General features: G+C 38.7%; 1 protein-coding gene across 4 annotated transcripts; it reads left to right on the forward strand.

Moving 5' to 3' along the window:
- Positions 1-16: 16 nt before the first annotated feature.
- On the forward strand, positions 17-10,488 carry cUnh3orf18 (chromosome Un C3orf18 homolog). 4 transcript variants are annotated; one of them, XR_013793964.1, is made up of 7 exons: positions 17-198; positions 2,247-2,401; positions 3,502-3,676; positions 4,776-4,920; positions 5,184-5,284; positions 5,915-6,643; positions 8,191-8,329. XR_013793964.1 is itself a non-coding variant. In XM_079578963.1 (6 exons), the coding sequence occupies exons 2-5, from the start codon at positions 8,319-8,321 to the stop codon at positions 9,580-9,582; spliced, it is 429 nt and encodes a 142-aa protein (XP_079435089.1). In that variant the 5' UTR covers positions 6,294-6,643; positions 8,191-8,318; the 3' UTR covers positions 9,583-9,610; positions 10,398-10,488. The 4 variants fall into 4 exon arrangements, 3 of the variants coding, with proteins under 3 accessions (XP_079435089.1, XP_079435088.1, XP_079435087.1); XM_079578963.1 differs by lacking the exons at positions 17-198; positions 2,247-2,401; positions 3,502-3,676; positions 4,776-4,920; positions 5,184-5,284 and adding exons at positions 8,667-8,692; positions 8,768-8,897; positions 9,577-9,610; positions 10,398-10,488 and having other exon boundaries at positions 6,294-6,643; positions 8,191-8,585; XM_079578962.1 differs by lacking the exons at positions 17-198; positions 2,247-2,401; positions 3,502-3,676; positions 4,776-4,920; positions 5,184-5,284 and adding exons at positions 8,667-8,692; positions 8,768-8,897; positions 10,398-10,488 and having other exon boundaries at positions 6,296-6,643; positions 8,292-8,585.
- The last annotated feature ends 4,956 nt before the right edge of the window (positions 10,489-15,444 follow it).

The following is a 15,444-nucleotide window of genomic DNA, read 5'->3' on the forward strand; positions in this document are numbered from 1 at the left end:
ATCTCCGCTACAGCGAGGTCTCCCTTTTGACGAGCTTTACGCACGACACTTCCCGAGCGAGTGAGTTTGTGCTCCCGTCCGGACATTAACCACGGGATGGGCGCGGTAACCCTGCAGCGAGCACCGGGAGACCCCACTGCTGCAGCGGCCAGGAGGAGAGGAGAGAGCCTTTCCGCTGTCCTGTAACAACAGCTGGAGGTTTTTGCGATGTCAATACCTTTTTGGTCAAAATGATCGTTCCATGTTTTGCGTTGACAGGACAGTGTGTGCGTTTCCCCTCTCACACGCCAGTCAGTTTGGGCGAAAGGAGACTGCGCTGGGGATTGCAGCGGATAGTTTAGAAACAGACGCTGCTGCTGCAAGTTCCAAACTGTAAATTGTCCCTTTTCTTTGCAGAGATGACCTTTTTTTGACACTTTTATTTGAAAACCAAGCCTGTGTCGAACTGCGTCCCTTTATTCTATAACACCCATGTCCTCTTGTGTCATTCCTCTACCTTTGTCATTCTACTGCACAAACTCCTAATCTGTCCTTGAGCAATTTGATAATAATAACATAATCAACAACAACAACAACAACAACAACAACAACAACAACAACAATAATAATAATACAATTTACCTTTGTCATTCTTCGTTAGCCAGGCACAACACTAAATAGAATAGATTTGTAGTAGAAATGTACCTTTTCTCACTGACACATATGAACACAAGACTACACTACAAAAAGTAAATATCAAGCATTGGCTTAAATGACTTGAACTGAGGAAATGTTTCTTGCTTTGAGCGGTTTTCACTCATTTAGACACTTTTCCTGATCGGACCGAGTTTACTTTGCTTGTTTGAGGACGTTTCAGACCAGTTCTAGGGTAAATCGTAAATCTCGCTTGAAATAAGAAAGTAAAATTGCCAATGAGATAAGACCAATTTTCTTTCCCCATTGGCAAAGAAAATGACCTGAAATAAGGACGAAATGTATCGAAACGAGTCATAAACATCTCAGAACAAGTGAAATAATCTCGGACAAATGCCCAAGAACTTCTTAACCAGTCAAAACAACTAAAATTTGGATTATTATGCTCAAATTGAGATGTTTATACTGATCTAGTTAATTACTTTTTGCAGTGTAGAACAATACAAATTGGACTTGTAGATAAACCAAAAATATTACATGACAGGACAATTGGACAAAATTACGTGTAAACTACAATTCATGTCAAGACCAGATTAACACATAATTTAAGATACGTTTAAAAAAAAAAAAAAACTAAGTCTAAATTTCCTGATGACCCTGCACCTAAGAAGCCCCAGTACTACCAGTGGTACACATACCTGTTTGAGAACCACTGACCCAAAGGATTTGTCTAAATTGTTTAAAAATGTAGCGAGATAGGCCTTTTTCAAATCACCCCAATAAGGAGAATAAACAGATGTGTCTTTGGTAATAATTTTATCTATCATTTTCATTTAAATAGAACAGACAGGAAACACTTCCAGAACGCACTTAAAGCTACAGGCCATCGGACAAATCTGACATATCAACAAAATAATGCCTTCCTTAACTTGCCTGAGTAACAACATAATCAGTAATGGTAAACTTACTTAACTTTATTGTGTCAGTAGAAATAATTGTAATTCCATTCATCCTTTTGCTTGCAAGGGTGGGGCTTCTATGTGCCTGTCCTCCTCGGGCAAACACAAACAAAACAGAAAATAAATGACGGGCTGGTTTTAAAGTACAAGTACTTCCAGAGCACATGTAATTACAGTCCTATACAACAGTGATTAGAGTGTTTTGTTCTTTTCCGCATTTATTATATTTGATTAACACTATAAAAATTGCGATTGAATTATTGAGAAAAAAGCTCATACTGTGGTTATTTCTCTTCCTAATTAACCACATAATTAATGGTGTCCTTTAAAAATGGTACAACTCTGTATTCCTTAAGGACCTCTGTGAGATCCCAACCTAATTAATGTGAAATTCCTATGATTCCCTTTACACTGGCAAAAATAACTTGTTGTAATTATGATCCTCCTTATTTGGTTGTCTGCCTTGATAATGGTCCCTGAAGGCAGCACCAGCACCTGGTAAAGACGAAGATGTTGTTAGGCAGAGGACACGTACATGCATTTCACGGCCACAAGTATTTTTGATGAAACATGTTTTGTGCTTCTATATCTCATTAACTTCATTTGACTCTTGAAATATCATCCTGAAACAGTTTTCTTTATGTATTTTTTCAGAGGCAGCTGGGTGAGCTGACCACTCCCAAAACGCCATATAAGGTCGAGATGATGCGAGGCCAGGCTCAACTGGGAAAAGATGAACAACTGCTGAGCTGAAGACGTCCTCTCAGTAGCTTCTCTTACTCTGGCCCAGTCCACAACGCATTAAAATGGTGAGTACTTTTATTTTGGAATCTGGGTATTTATAAGGATTGAATTGGCAGGACAATAAGTTGTTTAAATTATAGCCTGAAGACAACGGATCAGTATTTGATTTGGCTGATTGACTTTATCTCGGTTTTTTTTTTTTTAGCCTTTTAAGAGTTGGAAATCATTATTACAAGCTAGTCCTTATTTCGTCCGACTGTAGTTCAAGTTTAGTCCAAAAGTTGCCCTTTGAACAAATATAGACCATAGTCAAGATATTGAGCGGTTTAGGCCAATTTCTTTTTTCCTGATTGAGCCTTTAGTCCTTTAGTCCAGATATTGTACTATGTGATAGACTTGCTTTAGCGCACATGAGGCTGCAACGACAAATCGGGTCAATCGTGGCTACTCGACTGTTAAAAATAATCTATAACTAATTTAATAATCAACAAGTTATCTTGTCTCATTATAAAAATCATGCCTTTGTTAATCGAAATTACACAAGGACAACAAACATTTTGTGATTTTAATGAAACAAACTTATTTCTTTTTCTATCAAAAGATAATCTGTCAGCTTCTTCAAAAGTCAGTAAGAACTGTAAAAGCATAACAAACCTGATAACTGACTTAGTTGTCAACTCCTAAAAAATCTTTAACTGCAGCTCTAATGAAGGCCTGTATCAGAACTAGACTGATAAAGAGGTCAACACTTGAGAACATTCTATTGAAACAATTATTTCTTTTCTGGACTGCTTAAGTTAGGGCCTATACCAATCTCAATGGAAAAGTGGAATAAAAAGGTCCTTAAGTTTCATTTTCACACAGAAAACCATACCCTCCATATTGGTGCTTTTCAGGTTCTCGAATGTGTTGATGTCACAGGACCCAGTTTTTCCTATTAACTGCATTACACTTTCACAAGTCGTATCTAAAAAGAAAATGTATGAATTACAAAGAATATGATTACTATCAGTCACTGGGTCCAAGACCAAGAATGTCCTCAAAAACAAAATAATTGTACCTCTATATAATATTATGGCCTTTAGAAGGCTGTGATGTCACCCAGCAATAGAAATACATGATCTGATCTGTCTTCATTTACATTATTTGACCCTTCGTGACCCAGACCACCCAGCTGACACAAGAGCAGATCACGGAGTATAAAGGCGTTTTTGAGATGTTCGATGAAGAGGGGAATGGAGACGTGAAGACGCAGGAGCTGGAGAGACTCATGAGTTTAATGGGAATCAACCCGACCAAACGAGAGTTCAGCCAGATGGCCAAAGATGTGGACAAAGCTGGTAATGCTCATTCCAATTTTTCTGTTTTCTGTGGTCTAAAACATTCAAACTTGAAGGAATACTGAAACATGAACTGCTAAACTTATGCTAAATAAGGTAATAAAGGTCTGTAGGAATCTAAACTAAAGGCCATTTATAGCTGCTAGTCCCAGTGGGTGGAAATATTTGGCTCTCAGCATTAAATATGACTCTCAGTCTTTGCGACTTGCTAATTGCAGCAACTTAAATTCTAATATAATTTCCTCAGTTTTGATTAGTTTATCAGCCCTAATTTAACACATACATATTTATAGTTAGAATTCAGTGTTGAGTGTCATTATCCATTTTCATATTTTATGTACAGTTGTATTTAATCTCTAGAGAAATCCATGAGTGCATGAATGTGCATCTTATCTACAATACACAAATCTGTCACTCAGATACATAAACCAATAGAAAGCATTCTGTATAAAATATACTGACCTAAAGTCTAACCATGTGCAAAAGAGTTAGAAATTTGTTTCAGAAAGACAAAAATAGTTCACAGATTAAACATTTTGCGGAAGTAGTTATAAGTTACAAAAAATTATGAGAAAAATGTACTCATTTTGATACTATCAAAATACAGCTGATGTTAAATGTTCTTAAAGAATTGGGAATGTGAAGGAAGTAAAAAGATTGTGTAATTTATCTATACTGTAACTGGATAATGCCGCTAGATGGCAGTGTTTCATTGAATCATTACAAAACAGGCTCATTACTCATGCACACGTTTTTATCTGTGTCATTGAACCATTTTGGATTTTGTTGTAGTTTTATAAAGTAGTTTTATTAATATTTTATAATTGTGTAATTTCTTTTTTTTGTGTTTTTTTGTGTGTGTGGGTTTTTTGTATTTTTTGGGGTATTTTTTTGGGTGGGGGCTTTTTTGGAGAAGTGTCAGGATGCAAAAGTGTGAAAGAGGGTGAAAAAATGGAGAGACATTCAGCAAATTATTGGTGCCCAAACAGGACCCCACAACACTGTGGCCAGAGCAGTGAGCTGCATCTACGACTAGGCTATTATGGTGCACGGATCATTTCTTCATGAATACACTAACCTGTCTTCTTTGTGTATTCAGGTAAAGGGGTTTTCAACTGCGGCAGCTTCCTGGCTTTGATGGCGCTGTACCACGAGCGCACAAAGAACCAGGACGCTGAACTCAGAGCAGCTTTCAAAGTGTTCGACAAAGAGGCCAAAGGATACATCGAGTGGAACACTCTCAAGTCAGAATTTGTTTTGATGTTATTTGACAAACAAGAGCACCAGCAGTTCAGACAGTAAAGTGCACGATACACATACACAGTTTACAGCATTTAAATACATTAGTTAGCTCATTAGCCTACATATCCTGTCCATAAGAATATCATAAATCAATCAACACTGACCTTTTGGATCACATGCCTAATATTTGAGTAATAACATAATTGGATCATTATGACTTGCTTGTTACATTGTTTTTTGTTACATAAATCAATTGTATTTTTAGATATGTGCTGACAAATGCAGGAGAACCTCTGAATGAGCTTGAGGCAGAGGCCATGATGAAAGAAGCTGACAAAGATGGAGATGGAACCATTGACTATGAAGGTGACTTTTTGATTTTCAACTGGAGTGTGCTGTCATTTGCATAATTAATTACCACAGGTCAGTGGTCACCAAATGTTGCCCAAGACAATATTTGGTTTTCTCAGTACCACTAGATCTAAACCGGGTTTATAGCTGGACTAAACTAGATCTAAACCAGGACTAAAATAGGACAAAGCACGAGGAAGAGAAGTTCAGCTGGTAGAGCAATCACCCACAGGTCCGAAGGTCAGCAGTTCAATCCAGTGCACGCCGTCATTGTGTCCTTGGGCAAGACACAAAACCCGCCATGCCTCCGGTGTCTACGTTCAAGTAATTACAAAGTGGAAAAGCACTAAATTAAGACCGTCTTAAACCATTACCTAAGAGGTTCAGAATGAAGACCAACCCAAAGGCAAGCAAAAAAGTGACTGAAACTGTCTCTAAATTCAAAACCTGAACTGCTGGTCGGCCTTAGTATCACCTTACGTAGTACTAATTTGACGATTACTGGCCTTATTTTTCTTTTCTTTTTCTTACTTTTTTTAATTTGAGCACAGAACTAAATCTTTGCATTGTTTTTTCAAGCATTACATCATACAATAGTCCTACAATATTGTATGTACTTATCATCTTAACCTTTAAATCCCACAGAATTTGTGGCCATGATGACCGGAGACCTATTCAAAATGAGCTGAGGCCCCTTTTGAAGATGCTCTGCCATTGTTGCCTCTTCACAATCCAACAAATCCATGCAAAATTACAATAAAGCGTACACTGAGGATGATTAAACCCCTGGCTAAGTGTCTGAATAACCTTTTAATATTGGTGTAAGAGGATTGAGGTCACTGGTGGCGGATAAAGCCATCATAGGGTTAATTTGGGGGGGACCTGCTACCCGGATGCAGTCATTCACATGGACAGCATCTGGTGTGCAGGAGCATTAAATCCCATCCTCATCCCCCTTAAAGCCAGACTGACAGCCCGCAGCAGCCCATCAGAATTCCTCTTTCGAACCCTTCCAGCCAATGGGGCGTCACGGGGGGGGGGGCGGGCTCTCGGCGTCAGTGATCCTGTGTCTGCAGCATCCCCTTAGAGAAGCCACTGTTGTGTGAAATGCGAGAAAGCGGAGGAGAAACGCCAGGCTGTGGACGTTTACGGCAGGCAATTTGAGATGTGAACAGGATCCGCCGGAGACCATCGGTGTTTGGTTGCAATTCTGTGCGGCGTCCATCTTGGGAGACATGGCTGCCTCTTCACTGTAAACAGCCTGTACCTGCATTGCTAAGAGGAGAAGCTGAGGAGGAGGAGGGGCAAGAGACAGAGAAAGACATGCTCCTTCCAATGAAAAAATCCCTATAGCTTTGCATATAATGTCTTAAGGTACGTACAAAGCCTTTTCCCATTCAAAAAAATCCTATTGTTCTATTCACTGTCACTGTTATGTCAAGTAGGATTAGTGGTAGCAGTGAGGTTGGCTGTTGACTATAAATAACATGTCTCTCAGCAAAAGCCAATGCACTATTCAAGCCAGCTACATGTGTGCAGGTTTTGCTTGTGTGAATAGCCCTTATAGTTGTTTGCCTTTACGCTACACATGTTACCAATTACGGGCACAAGGAGACAGGGTGCACAAAGTTGAAAGAGGCGAGGATCAAATGTCCACTGCCTTTCTGGGTCACTATATACCTTGCCTTACAAACAGAGTAGTAAAAAAACAAATTCGTGTTTTTAAATGTAAGAAATCTAGATTGTAAGTGCTATTTTTGTTTTTGGAAGTGGGAGTAAGATTGTACTGACTGTGACTTTCTCCCCCCCCCCCAAAATAATGATTTCTCAAGGCAGTTGTCACTTTTCTTCCTGTCTCTCTGTCATATATACCCACATCCTTCCCATGACAGTGACAGACAAAAGATAAAATGTGTGTGCAATGTGTAAACCGTTATCTCTATAAATAATTGTGTGTGTGTGTGTGTGTGTGTGAGATCAGGGCTCGCTCCGACCCTGGTATGTGAAGCCCATTTATTAGAAAAACTGCTCAGTTTAAGTTTGATTTCCCAGGTTTAACCTCTTAACCCGCACCTGAACCGAGCACATTTTCTTCAGTTTGGCTCTACCCAAATCTGAAAGTTTCTTGGGAGAAAAGTGTCACTACAGCAACGAAAACGAGATGAAATCAAGGGTGAAAACACAGCAAAAGGGTGCCTTAAGTGCTACGAAAACGTAACAAAAAAAGCAACAAAAGAAGTCGCAAAAACGCAGCAAATAAGTGACGACAAAAGCGACAAAGGAGAGACAAAAACGTGCCAGAAAAGCAACAATAATACAACAAAAAAGTGACTAAATGAACGAAAATGTGGCAAAACACAACAAAAAAGCAATGCAAAAAACAATGGAAAAGCAACAAAAGCGCGGCAAAAGAAATAGACTAAAAAGTGCGGTCTTAGCTTTCAAATGAGGCATTACACTGTTGCTCTCCAGTCAAGAAACCTTTACATTTGGGAAAGCCGAATTGGGGAAAATACACTTGTTTAAGAGGTGAATCACATAATAGCAGTATAGGCTATGTCTTAATGCAGTAGGGCATAATCATAAATCAAATAATACAAGATAGTGTTTACAGTATAATAAAAAATTAGAAATCACAATGTTTCAGGCACAGATAGTGTTTAGATTGTGCTGAGTGACCAATATTGATGTCACTATAATCCTGTCCAGTCAAACCCATTTACTTTGTTAATATGTGAAGTGGGTCTAAAGCATGACCAATTTTTTACCAATTTCCACTACACACATTTCAGGCAATGCATTCTGATTGACATTTTTTTCCCTATACAGTTTTCATACAGTTTGAAGGTAGTGTATACTCAAAAATCACTATCAATACATATATATTTACATGAATTCTTTCCATCTAACTGTATCTTTAGGGTCATCAAACGACCTCTAGGCTCCAGCCGACTCCACAAACCATGCCTGTGCCCACTGTGGAAGCCTGTGCGAGTTGAACGCCTCCGCATCATTTCATCAGGGGAGCTCCTGCTCGGACGACCGGACCATGTCTGCCACGGCTGCATCTCAGAGCACCCCCAGTCTCCTCTCCACTCCCCCCCCTGCCCCCAGCTCCGTCTCCGTCCCGGCCCTCACCACCAGCGCCGCTGCCCGGGAGAGCATACGGACCACGCTCATGACTGTCACTATAGCAACCAACGAGACCGCCTTCAACGCCACGACGCTCCCGAACTCCGCCAGTGAGGCGTCGGGCATGGGAATGGTGCTCGTGCCATTCGGGATCATCACTGTCATCGGATTAGCTGTGGCGATTGTACGACATTTAGATGGAGCTCGTAAAAGAGTTCGCTGTTGCATATGATTGTGTTATTAACAGTTTATTTATTTTCCACAGATGTTGTATATTCGAAAAAGAAAGAGGTGAGTTCTCTGTATGTCTCACATGAAACTTTTACTCAAACTTGCGTGACTAACTCTTCTGACCTCGTCGTGCAGGTTAGAGAAGCTGAGGCACCAGCTGATGCCCATGTACAACTTTGACCCGGCCGAGGAACAGGACGACCTGCTGGAACAGGAGCTGCTCGACCACGGACGCGACGGGACCATTTCCGGCCCCAACTCTAAGGTGAGGGAGAGGGGACCTAACGTGTTCAGAGGCACATCCAGGGCTTGACAATATCAAGCATTGGCTTAAATGACTTGAATTGAGGAAATGTATCTTGTTTTGAGCAGTTTTCACTCATTTAGACACTTTTCCTGATCGGACCAAGTTGACTTTGCTTGTTTGAGGACATTTCAGACCAGTTCTAGGGTAAATCTCGCTTGAAATAAGAAAGTAAAATTGCCAATGAGATAAGACCAATTTTCTTACCCCATTGGCAAAGAAAATGGCCTGAAATAAGGACGAAATGTATTGAAACGAGTCAGAAACATCTCAGAACAAGTGAAATAATCTAGGACAAATGCCCAAGAACTTTTTAACTAGTCAAAACAACTAAAATTTGGATTATTATGCTCAAATTGAGATGTGTATACTGATCTAGTTAAATACTTTTTGCAGTGCAACGCTAGCCAACGACACAGACGCTGGGAGACTTTCATTTTGTATTTGTCATTAACAACACAAATTTGCAAGTTCAATTTTAAACGAAACAATTGCGAGTGTTCAAAAATATTTGTCAAGTCCTGACGCCGTCAAAGACCAAATCACTCAATCTCTTTAGTAAACAAATTATTTTGTTTTTTTTCATTAGTGAAATTATCTGGTGGTAATCATTTCATTTTATTTTGTATTTCTCTTAAAGTTGTGACTCTGGTTTTATGGTCACCGCACATTTGGTAAAGTATCACCTGTGTGTTGTTTGAATCATGTTTCTGAACCTACACTACCCTCTTTCACATTTCTAAAAAGTGCAGTCCTTTTTTTCACAAAATAAACTCATCCTCATTTGTTTCAATATGTATCTACTGGTGCACATAACCCATTATTTACCCCAAGTCGTTTACCTTGGATTCCTCCTGTCACTCTATATCCATGTCTTTAATAATATCCATGTCTAATAACTATTTTTTCCTTTTTACCAGTAGTACACCACCAAATTAAATCTGAGAATTCGATTGGTGCGGCTAATCACTACTTATCTCTTTTCATATAAAGAATATATTACATCTTTCCTAACATTCTGATTCCTCTCTATCTTTTTTCCTCATAGACATTTTGAAAAGAAATTAAAGGGATATTTCAGGATTTTTGACACAGGCCCTCATTTCCTAGTTATCCAGAGTGTTGTTGATTTCTGGAGATGTTTTTTTTAAATTCATGCAGTCCTTATATTTAAGAGTTTAGTGTTGGGCTTATATTAGGCTAGTGCACGTCAATGGTAGCTAGTAGCCTGCATTAAAAACAGTCTGACCCAAGCACAGTGCACCTGAGGCAAATCACTTAGAACACCAGACTACCGATATAAATGTCTTTTTGTGGGATTTTTTTAACTTATAATACTGAGGCAGATTACGAGGTGTGTTGAACATTTGAGCTTCATTGTAGGAAATCAATTATATCTCCTTTACTCTTCCACAATTCATTTCTAAATCTAAGCATGCGTTCTGACATTTTCCCCTTTAGACTCTGACAACCTCGCAAGGCACGACACAGCGGCCCAGTCGACTGGTCTTCACAGACGTAGCCAAGGCTCTCAACGCTTAGGACTTCCTTTTCACCACAGTCCCGACATGTACCAGCGCCGCCATCCCCCCAAAGGCGTCGCTCGGGGAGGGACATGATGCACAAGCGGAACTTTCAGCACAAGAGCAGAGGTTAATGAACACATTTGAAAAAAAAAAAGGATGCGATGCATGTTTCAAATCTCACAAGGCGTCACATTCTGATCGATCTTGCACTGTTATATCTTCACAAAGTACAAATGCAGTTGTGATGCACTTTCTTATGTCATTGCTGTTGTAGTTTGTCTTCTGTATTTGATAAAAGGGAGTGTGAATTTTGTTATTTTTGTGTTTTTGTCGTCAAACATAAATCTTAACAGAAAAGTCAGTGTCCAGTGTCTGAGTGAACTGTAGGTTATACCATTAGAGCACAGCAATTATTCGGGTGCTTCATCATTTATATTAGAATTGCATTGGCCAAGGGAGAAACATCAAATTATTCTCTTCCCATATTTGTATCTACTGGGTCTAAGGCGAGGCCACAGGACCAGTTAGGACAGGGCACCCAAGTCCCGACAGGTGGAGCCAAAAACCCATCTATTAACCGGACAAAATGTAATAATGTGGACATGAGAATCCACCATACAAGAATGAAGATAGAAACATTATAGGTAACATTATGTGTCTGCTCACTCCAGAAGAAGAAGCTCTTTACTGGAAGGGCATTTGGATATTTTCGTTTTTTCCATAGACTTTTCACAGATATAAATGAATTGATATGACACGCAGTTTAATTCGAATATTCAACTGCAAAATTAAACATCTCAAAGCTCGAAAAGCATATGCTGTCTTTTCGAGTCTAGGCACCATTTTTTTTCTCTGTCATTTACGATGGCACTGTGGTCACTACCAAGCCAAAAAATGCTAAATGAAGAAAAAAAACATAAGTCGCTCCGGAATATAAGTTGCATCAGCCTTGGCATCTACCTGGGCGCGGAGGCGAAACGGCACCGTTGACAAGCCTCTCCCGGCAGCACATTGTTCAAGCTCTCATTTGCGACCTCGTTCCTCTAGCTGTGGCCATCTAGCTTTTTTGTTTTCTTCATTGCATTTCATTCATTTCTCGCTCTCTCCAAACTTCCTTTCTGCTGCTCAATTACTGCTTTTAACAAACATTGTGGGATTAGATATTTTCATATAGACCCTTTAACTGCTGACATAGATACAGACGGCATCTCTGGAATCGCCCATATATGGTCATTTTTTAAAACAGCTAAGGGGGAAAAGAGTTTTTAAAAAATGAAAAAAATATTCAAAAACTACTGTAACAAATGCTGAATTATGAATATAGTTTCTACTAAATAAAGAAACAAAGACATGGGGAGGAGCAAAGTGGTTCAACAGCCCATAAATACATGAATAACGGAGAATGCTAACTTCATGCTACATGTTAGCATTAGCCCGATGCTAACATAGCTAGCGCTTGCTACAACTGCCGTTTTTTCACTTCTACTGAACAATCTGCTGTGAGAAAATATCCAAATGGGCCCGATTTACACTTGACTTTATTTATGTGATAAATAAGTTCATATTCCACCAGAAAATGGCTAAAAAAAAGAGGGAAAATTGTGTTTCTCTAAAGATTCTATTTTCCCCCTCGGCGAAGCCACGCCCCCTTCTATGACGAAATGCCGTCTGTATCTGAGGAAATGATCAAGAGAAATAAGATTAAACTAAAACTAGCAATTATAAGTGTAAAACTACAACTAAAAAATGTGGTCCTGTTGTGACTTAAGGTGAAAGAACAAGAGGAATGACATTTGAGACGATAAAGTAAGCTTTATCTGATATTTCCAACAACAGTTAGACATTTGTTTATCGTTACTAAGACAACAGCTACAATCGGAATAGATAGGAATCGAGCTTCCCGCCTCCAGCTAAGCCCGGAATGTTTACAAACAATTAAAGGGTCTATATAAGTCGCACTTGAGTATAAATCGCATCCCAAGCCAAACTATGACCAAAAAGTGCAACGTATAGTCCGGAAAATACGGTCTTTAACCACATAACAGAGCAGCCTTTTAAATTCTTCAATGATCAAATGACATTTTTATGACCCTGCACAAGTTCACAGAGACCCACTCATTAGGTGTGATATTTTATTGATGAGAATAAAAGAATAACACAAATCACATGATTATTACGAATTATAACAAAATATATATCACAGGTTGGTGAGTTGTACTAATGTAAGTGGATGAGGACATATCAATAACAAAATATAGTACTAAAAATACACACGGTTAAGAGTAAGGCATAAAAGATGATTTATCAAGTTACAAGGTTTTTTTTTTCCAACTTTGTTTTCATTCAAGAGTTCAAACTGGATCAAGTATACTGTATGTCACTACATTATTAAAAATCACAGAACATTAAAATTGTCCCTAAAAACAAGATTATATATGCACCACACAGTTATGTAAAATAAACACTGACTGATAGCTGTAGATATTAAATTAAGATTTGCCTTCAAGCCGACTTCACTGCAATTGTACGGACGCAGCAAGATGAGATGAGTGGACTACGATTATTACTATTACAGTATATTGAGGTTTTGGTTTGTTTTTGCATTATTCCATGTCAAAAATCTGGATCCTGTTTGTGTTGACCCAGACGCACAGTGGGTTCAGAAAGTTTTCAGATTGCTCTTAATTATTTCTGTGTTACTGTGTAGCTGCACCAATTAACCAACAAAAATGCATTAAAAAGAGAAATTTATAATGTAAAAAAAATATGATCAAAGAAAAAACAAAATTGCATAGGGACATAAGGGTTCAGACTGTGCCACAGACCTATCCCATTCCTCTCATAGTTTTTGAACATGCATAATAATGTAGGTACAGCACTTATATGTGCCTGATTGTAAAGAACATATATATTTTGAACATTTGCAACATCAGACTTCAACAGAAATATAGGAATACATAGAGGATATATGAATGCTTCCTGAACCCACTGTGTTTTGCTTTTATGCAGAGGTAGACCAGAGGGCAATGTAAGAAGAAACGTCAATGCATTTTGAACAAGAAAACAAGCACCTGTGAGTGTGACTGAGGAACAATGCTGAAATACATGAGTTGGAAGTAACAACAAACATTATGGTGGGCCCATTGAAAGATGCTGCGGCTGCGTTATGAGGCACAGCAGTGTGGGAGGGTTTTTTTTTGGGGGGGGGGCTTTCAATAACAAGAACACTTTAATCAGTGCAAGTTTTCAGGTATGGGCAAAATGAACAATTTCATGTTAAAAAAGGCAAGACTAGGCAATTAGGGTTCCTTACTAACTGAAGGTGCATCACTTCCGAAAGGGATGCGAAGAAACGGATGCTTGTCACCAACATCACATTAGCCACATTCACACACGTGCCCCCAGCAGGCTGAAGTCCTGGTAGTTTTGGAAAAAAATCCTGACTTTACCAGGACTTTAACCTGCTGGGGGCACAAGTGTGAATGTGGCTAATGTGATGCAACTCAAACTGAGGGGGAAAACATTTTAAAATTAGATTCAATTGCATCCCCTTACACTCAATCTGGGCCTGTGACTAGGTCAGTTAGCCATAACAACCATGCTATATGAACATGATTTTGTATGCTTTGTATACTGGTTAGCTCAAGCGTAAAATTGTGGCCATGTCTGATCAATATCATCACATATTACAGTATTACATTCAATATTTGTTGCACTTTTCTTGCAGTATAAAAATACATATTCAACGCTACAATAATCTCATTTGTGCTAACTTGATTGATCAAGTATTTTTGGTATGTTTTGCAGTTCTTGTTCTGGTATATCCTCGTTTTCTATTCTCTGCACACTGATTTGCAGCTGAGTTGATGTGATCTATTTATGTAAGTCTTTAGTCACTGTGTGGATATTAGGATATTAAGAGTTTTGCTCTAAAGAGTTTTTACTAAAAGGGACAGAGATGACATATTTTAAAGTGATAACATGTGAGTAGAAGCTGGTATATACTGTATATTTATGTATATATATATATATATATATATATATACACACATATATATATGTATATATATAAATATTGTAATTTACTGTCATGTATTTCAGCACTGCGTTGTTAACAGCTGGCTTATTCAGTCATATGAATAGAGTAACATTTACAGTGTAATAATCAGGAAATACATGATGCAGTAAAATGATAGAAATAAGAGTAACAGACCCAAAATAAACATGAACTAGTACTACACCCTAAATAGCACATATATTTCATTAAGGCATTGTAAACCATTGGCTGTGATTCCCCCCAAGGAGTGTAATGTTATGGTTTTGTCTCCAGGCCATGTTACCAGATACACCTGTGGCAAATATTTCTTGATTTAAGTAACAGCAACTCAAGGGCATTTCGGTGTGTTGGCATGTTCAGAGCAAACAATCATTCAGAATACAGTTCGAAGGGGAACTTTAAACTCTAGACTGTCCCATTGAATACAGTTATCTGATAAAATGCACTGGTTTATGAACAAGAGTGTGTTTGTGAGTGCAAATAGGGAACAACAGATCGGGGAGAGTCCAAGTCAAATATGCCTGCCTCCCGAACAAGTATGTTAACGTTTTTGTTTTGTTTGTGAAATAGAAAGAAAGAACAACTTCAGATTTTACATTTCTTTCTTTCATAAACCCCACAAATTGCTCTATACTTTATAACCCCTGTATAAAAAGTCACTCAGCACTTAAATATGACAAAAATCACCAAAGTACACCAAAGAATCCAAGACGACCTCCTTGTTAAACTATCTCCACTTGGATGAAATGCCAAGAATTTATGTGGTGCCACATTCTGACGTGGTATGCAAATGTCTTGCGTGGGTTCAATAACATAGACACAATAAATAGATGACTGTTGACCTTGAACCTACTTGGACCAAAGTCGCTGGAGTGGCTGGAAGTGTCTGGTGAGTCTAGGCATCTCTGTTTAGACTGCTACCTTT

The sequence above is a fragment of the Gobius niger genome (genome assembly GCF_951799975.1).
Source record: "Gobius niger genome assembly, chromosome: 20".
Lineage (NCBI taxonomy): Eukaryota > Metazoa > Chordata > Actinopteri > Gobiiformes > Gobiidae > Gobius > Gobius niger.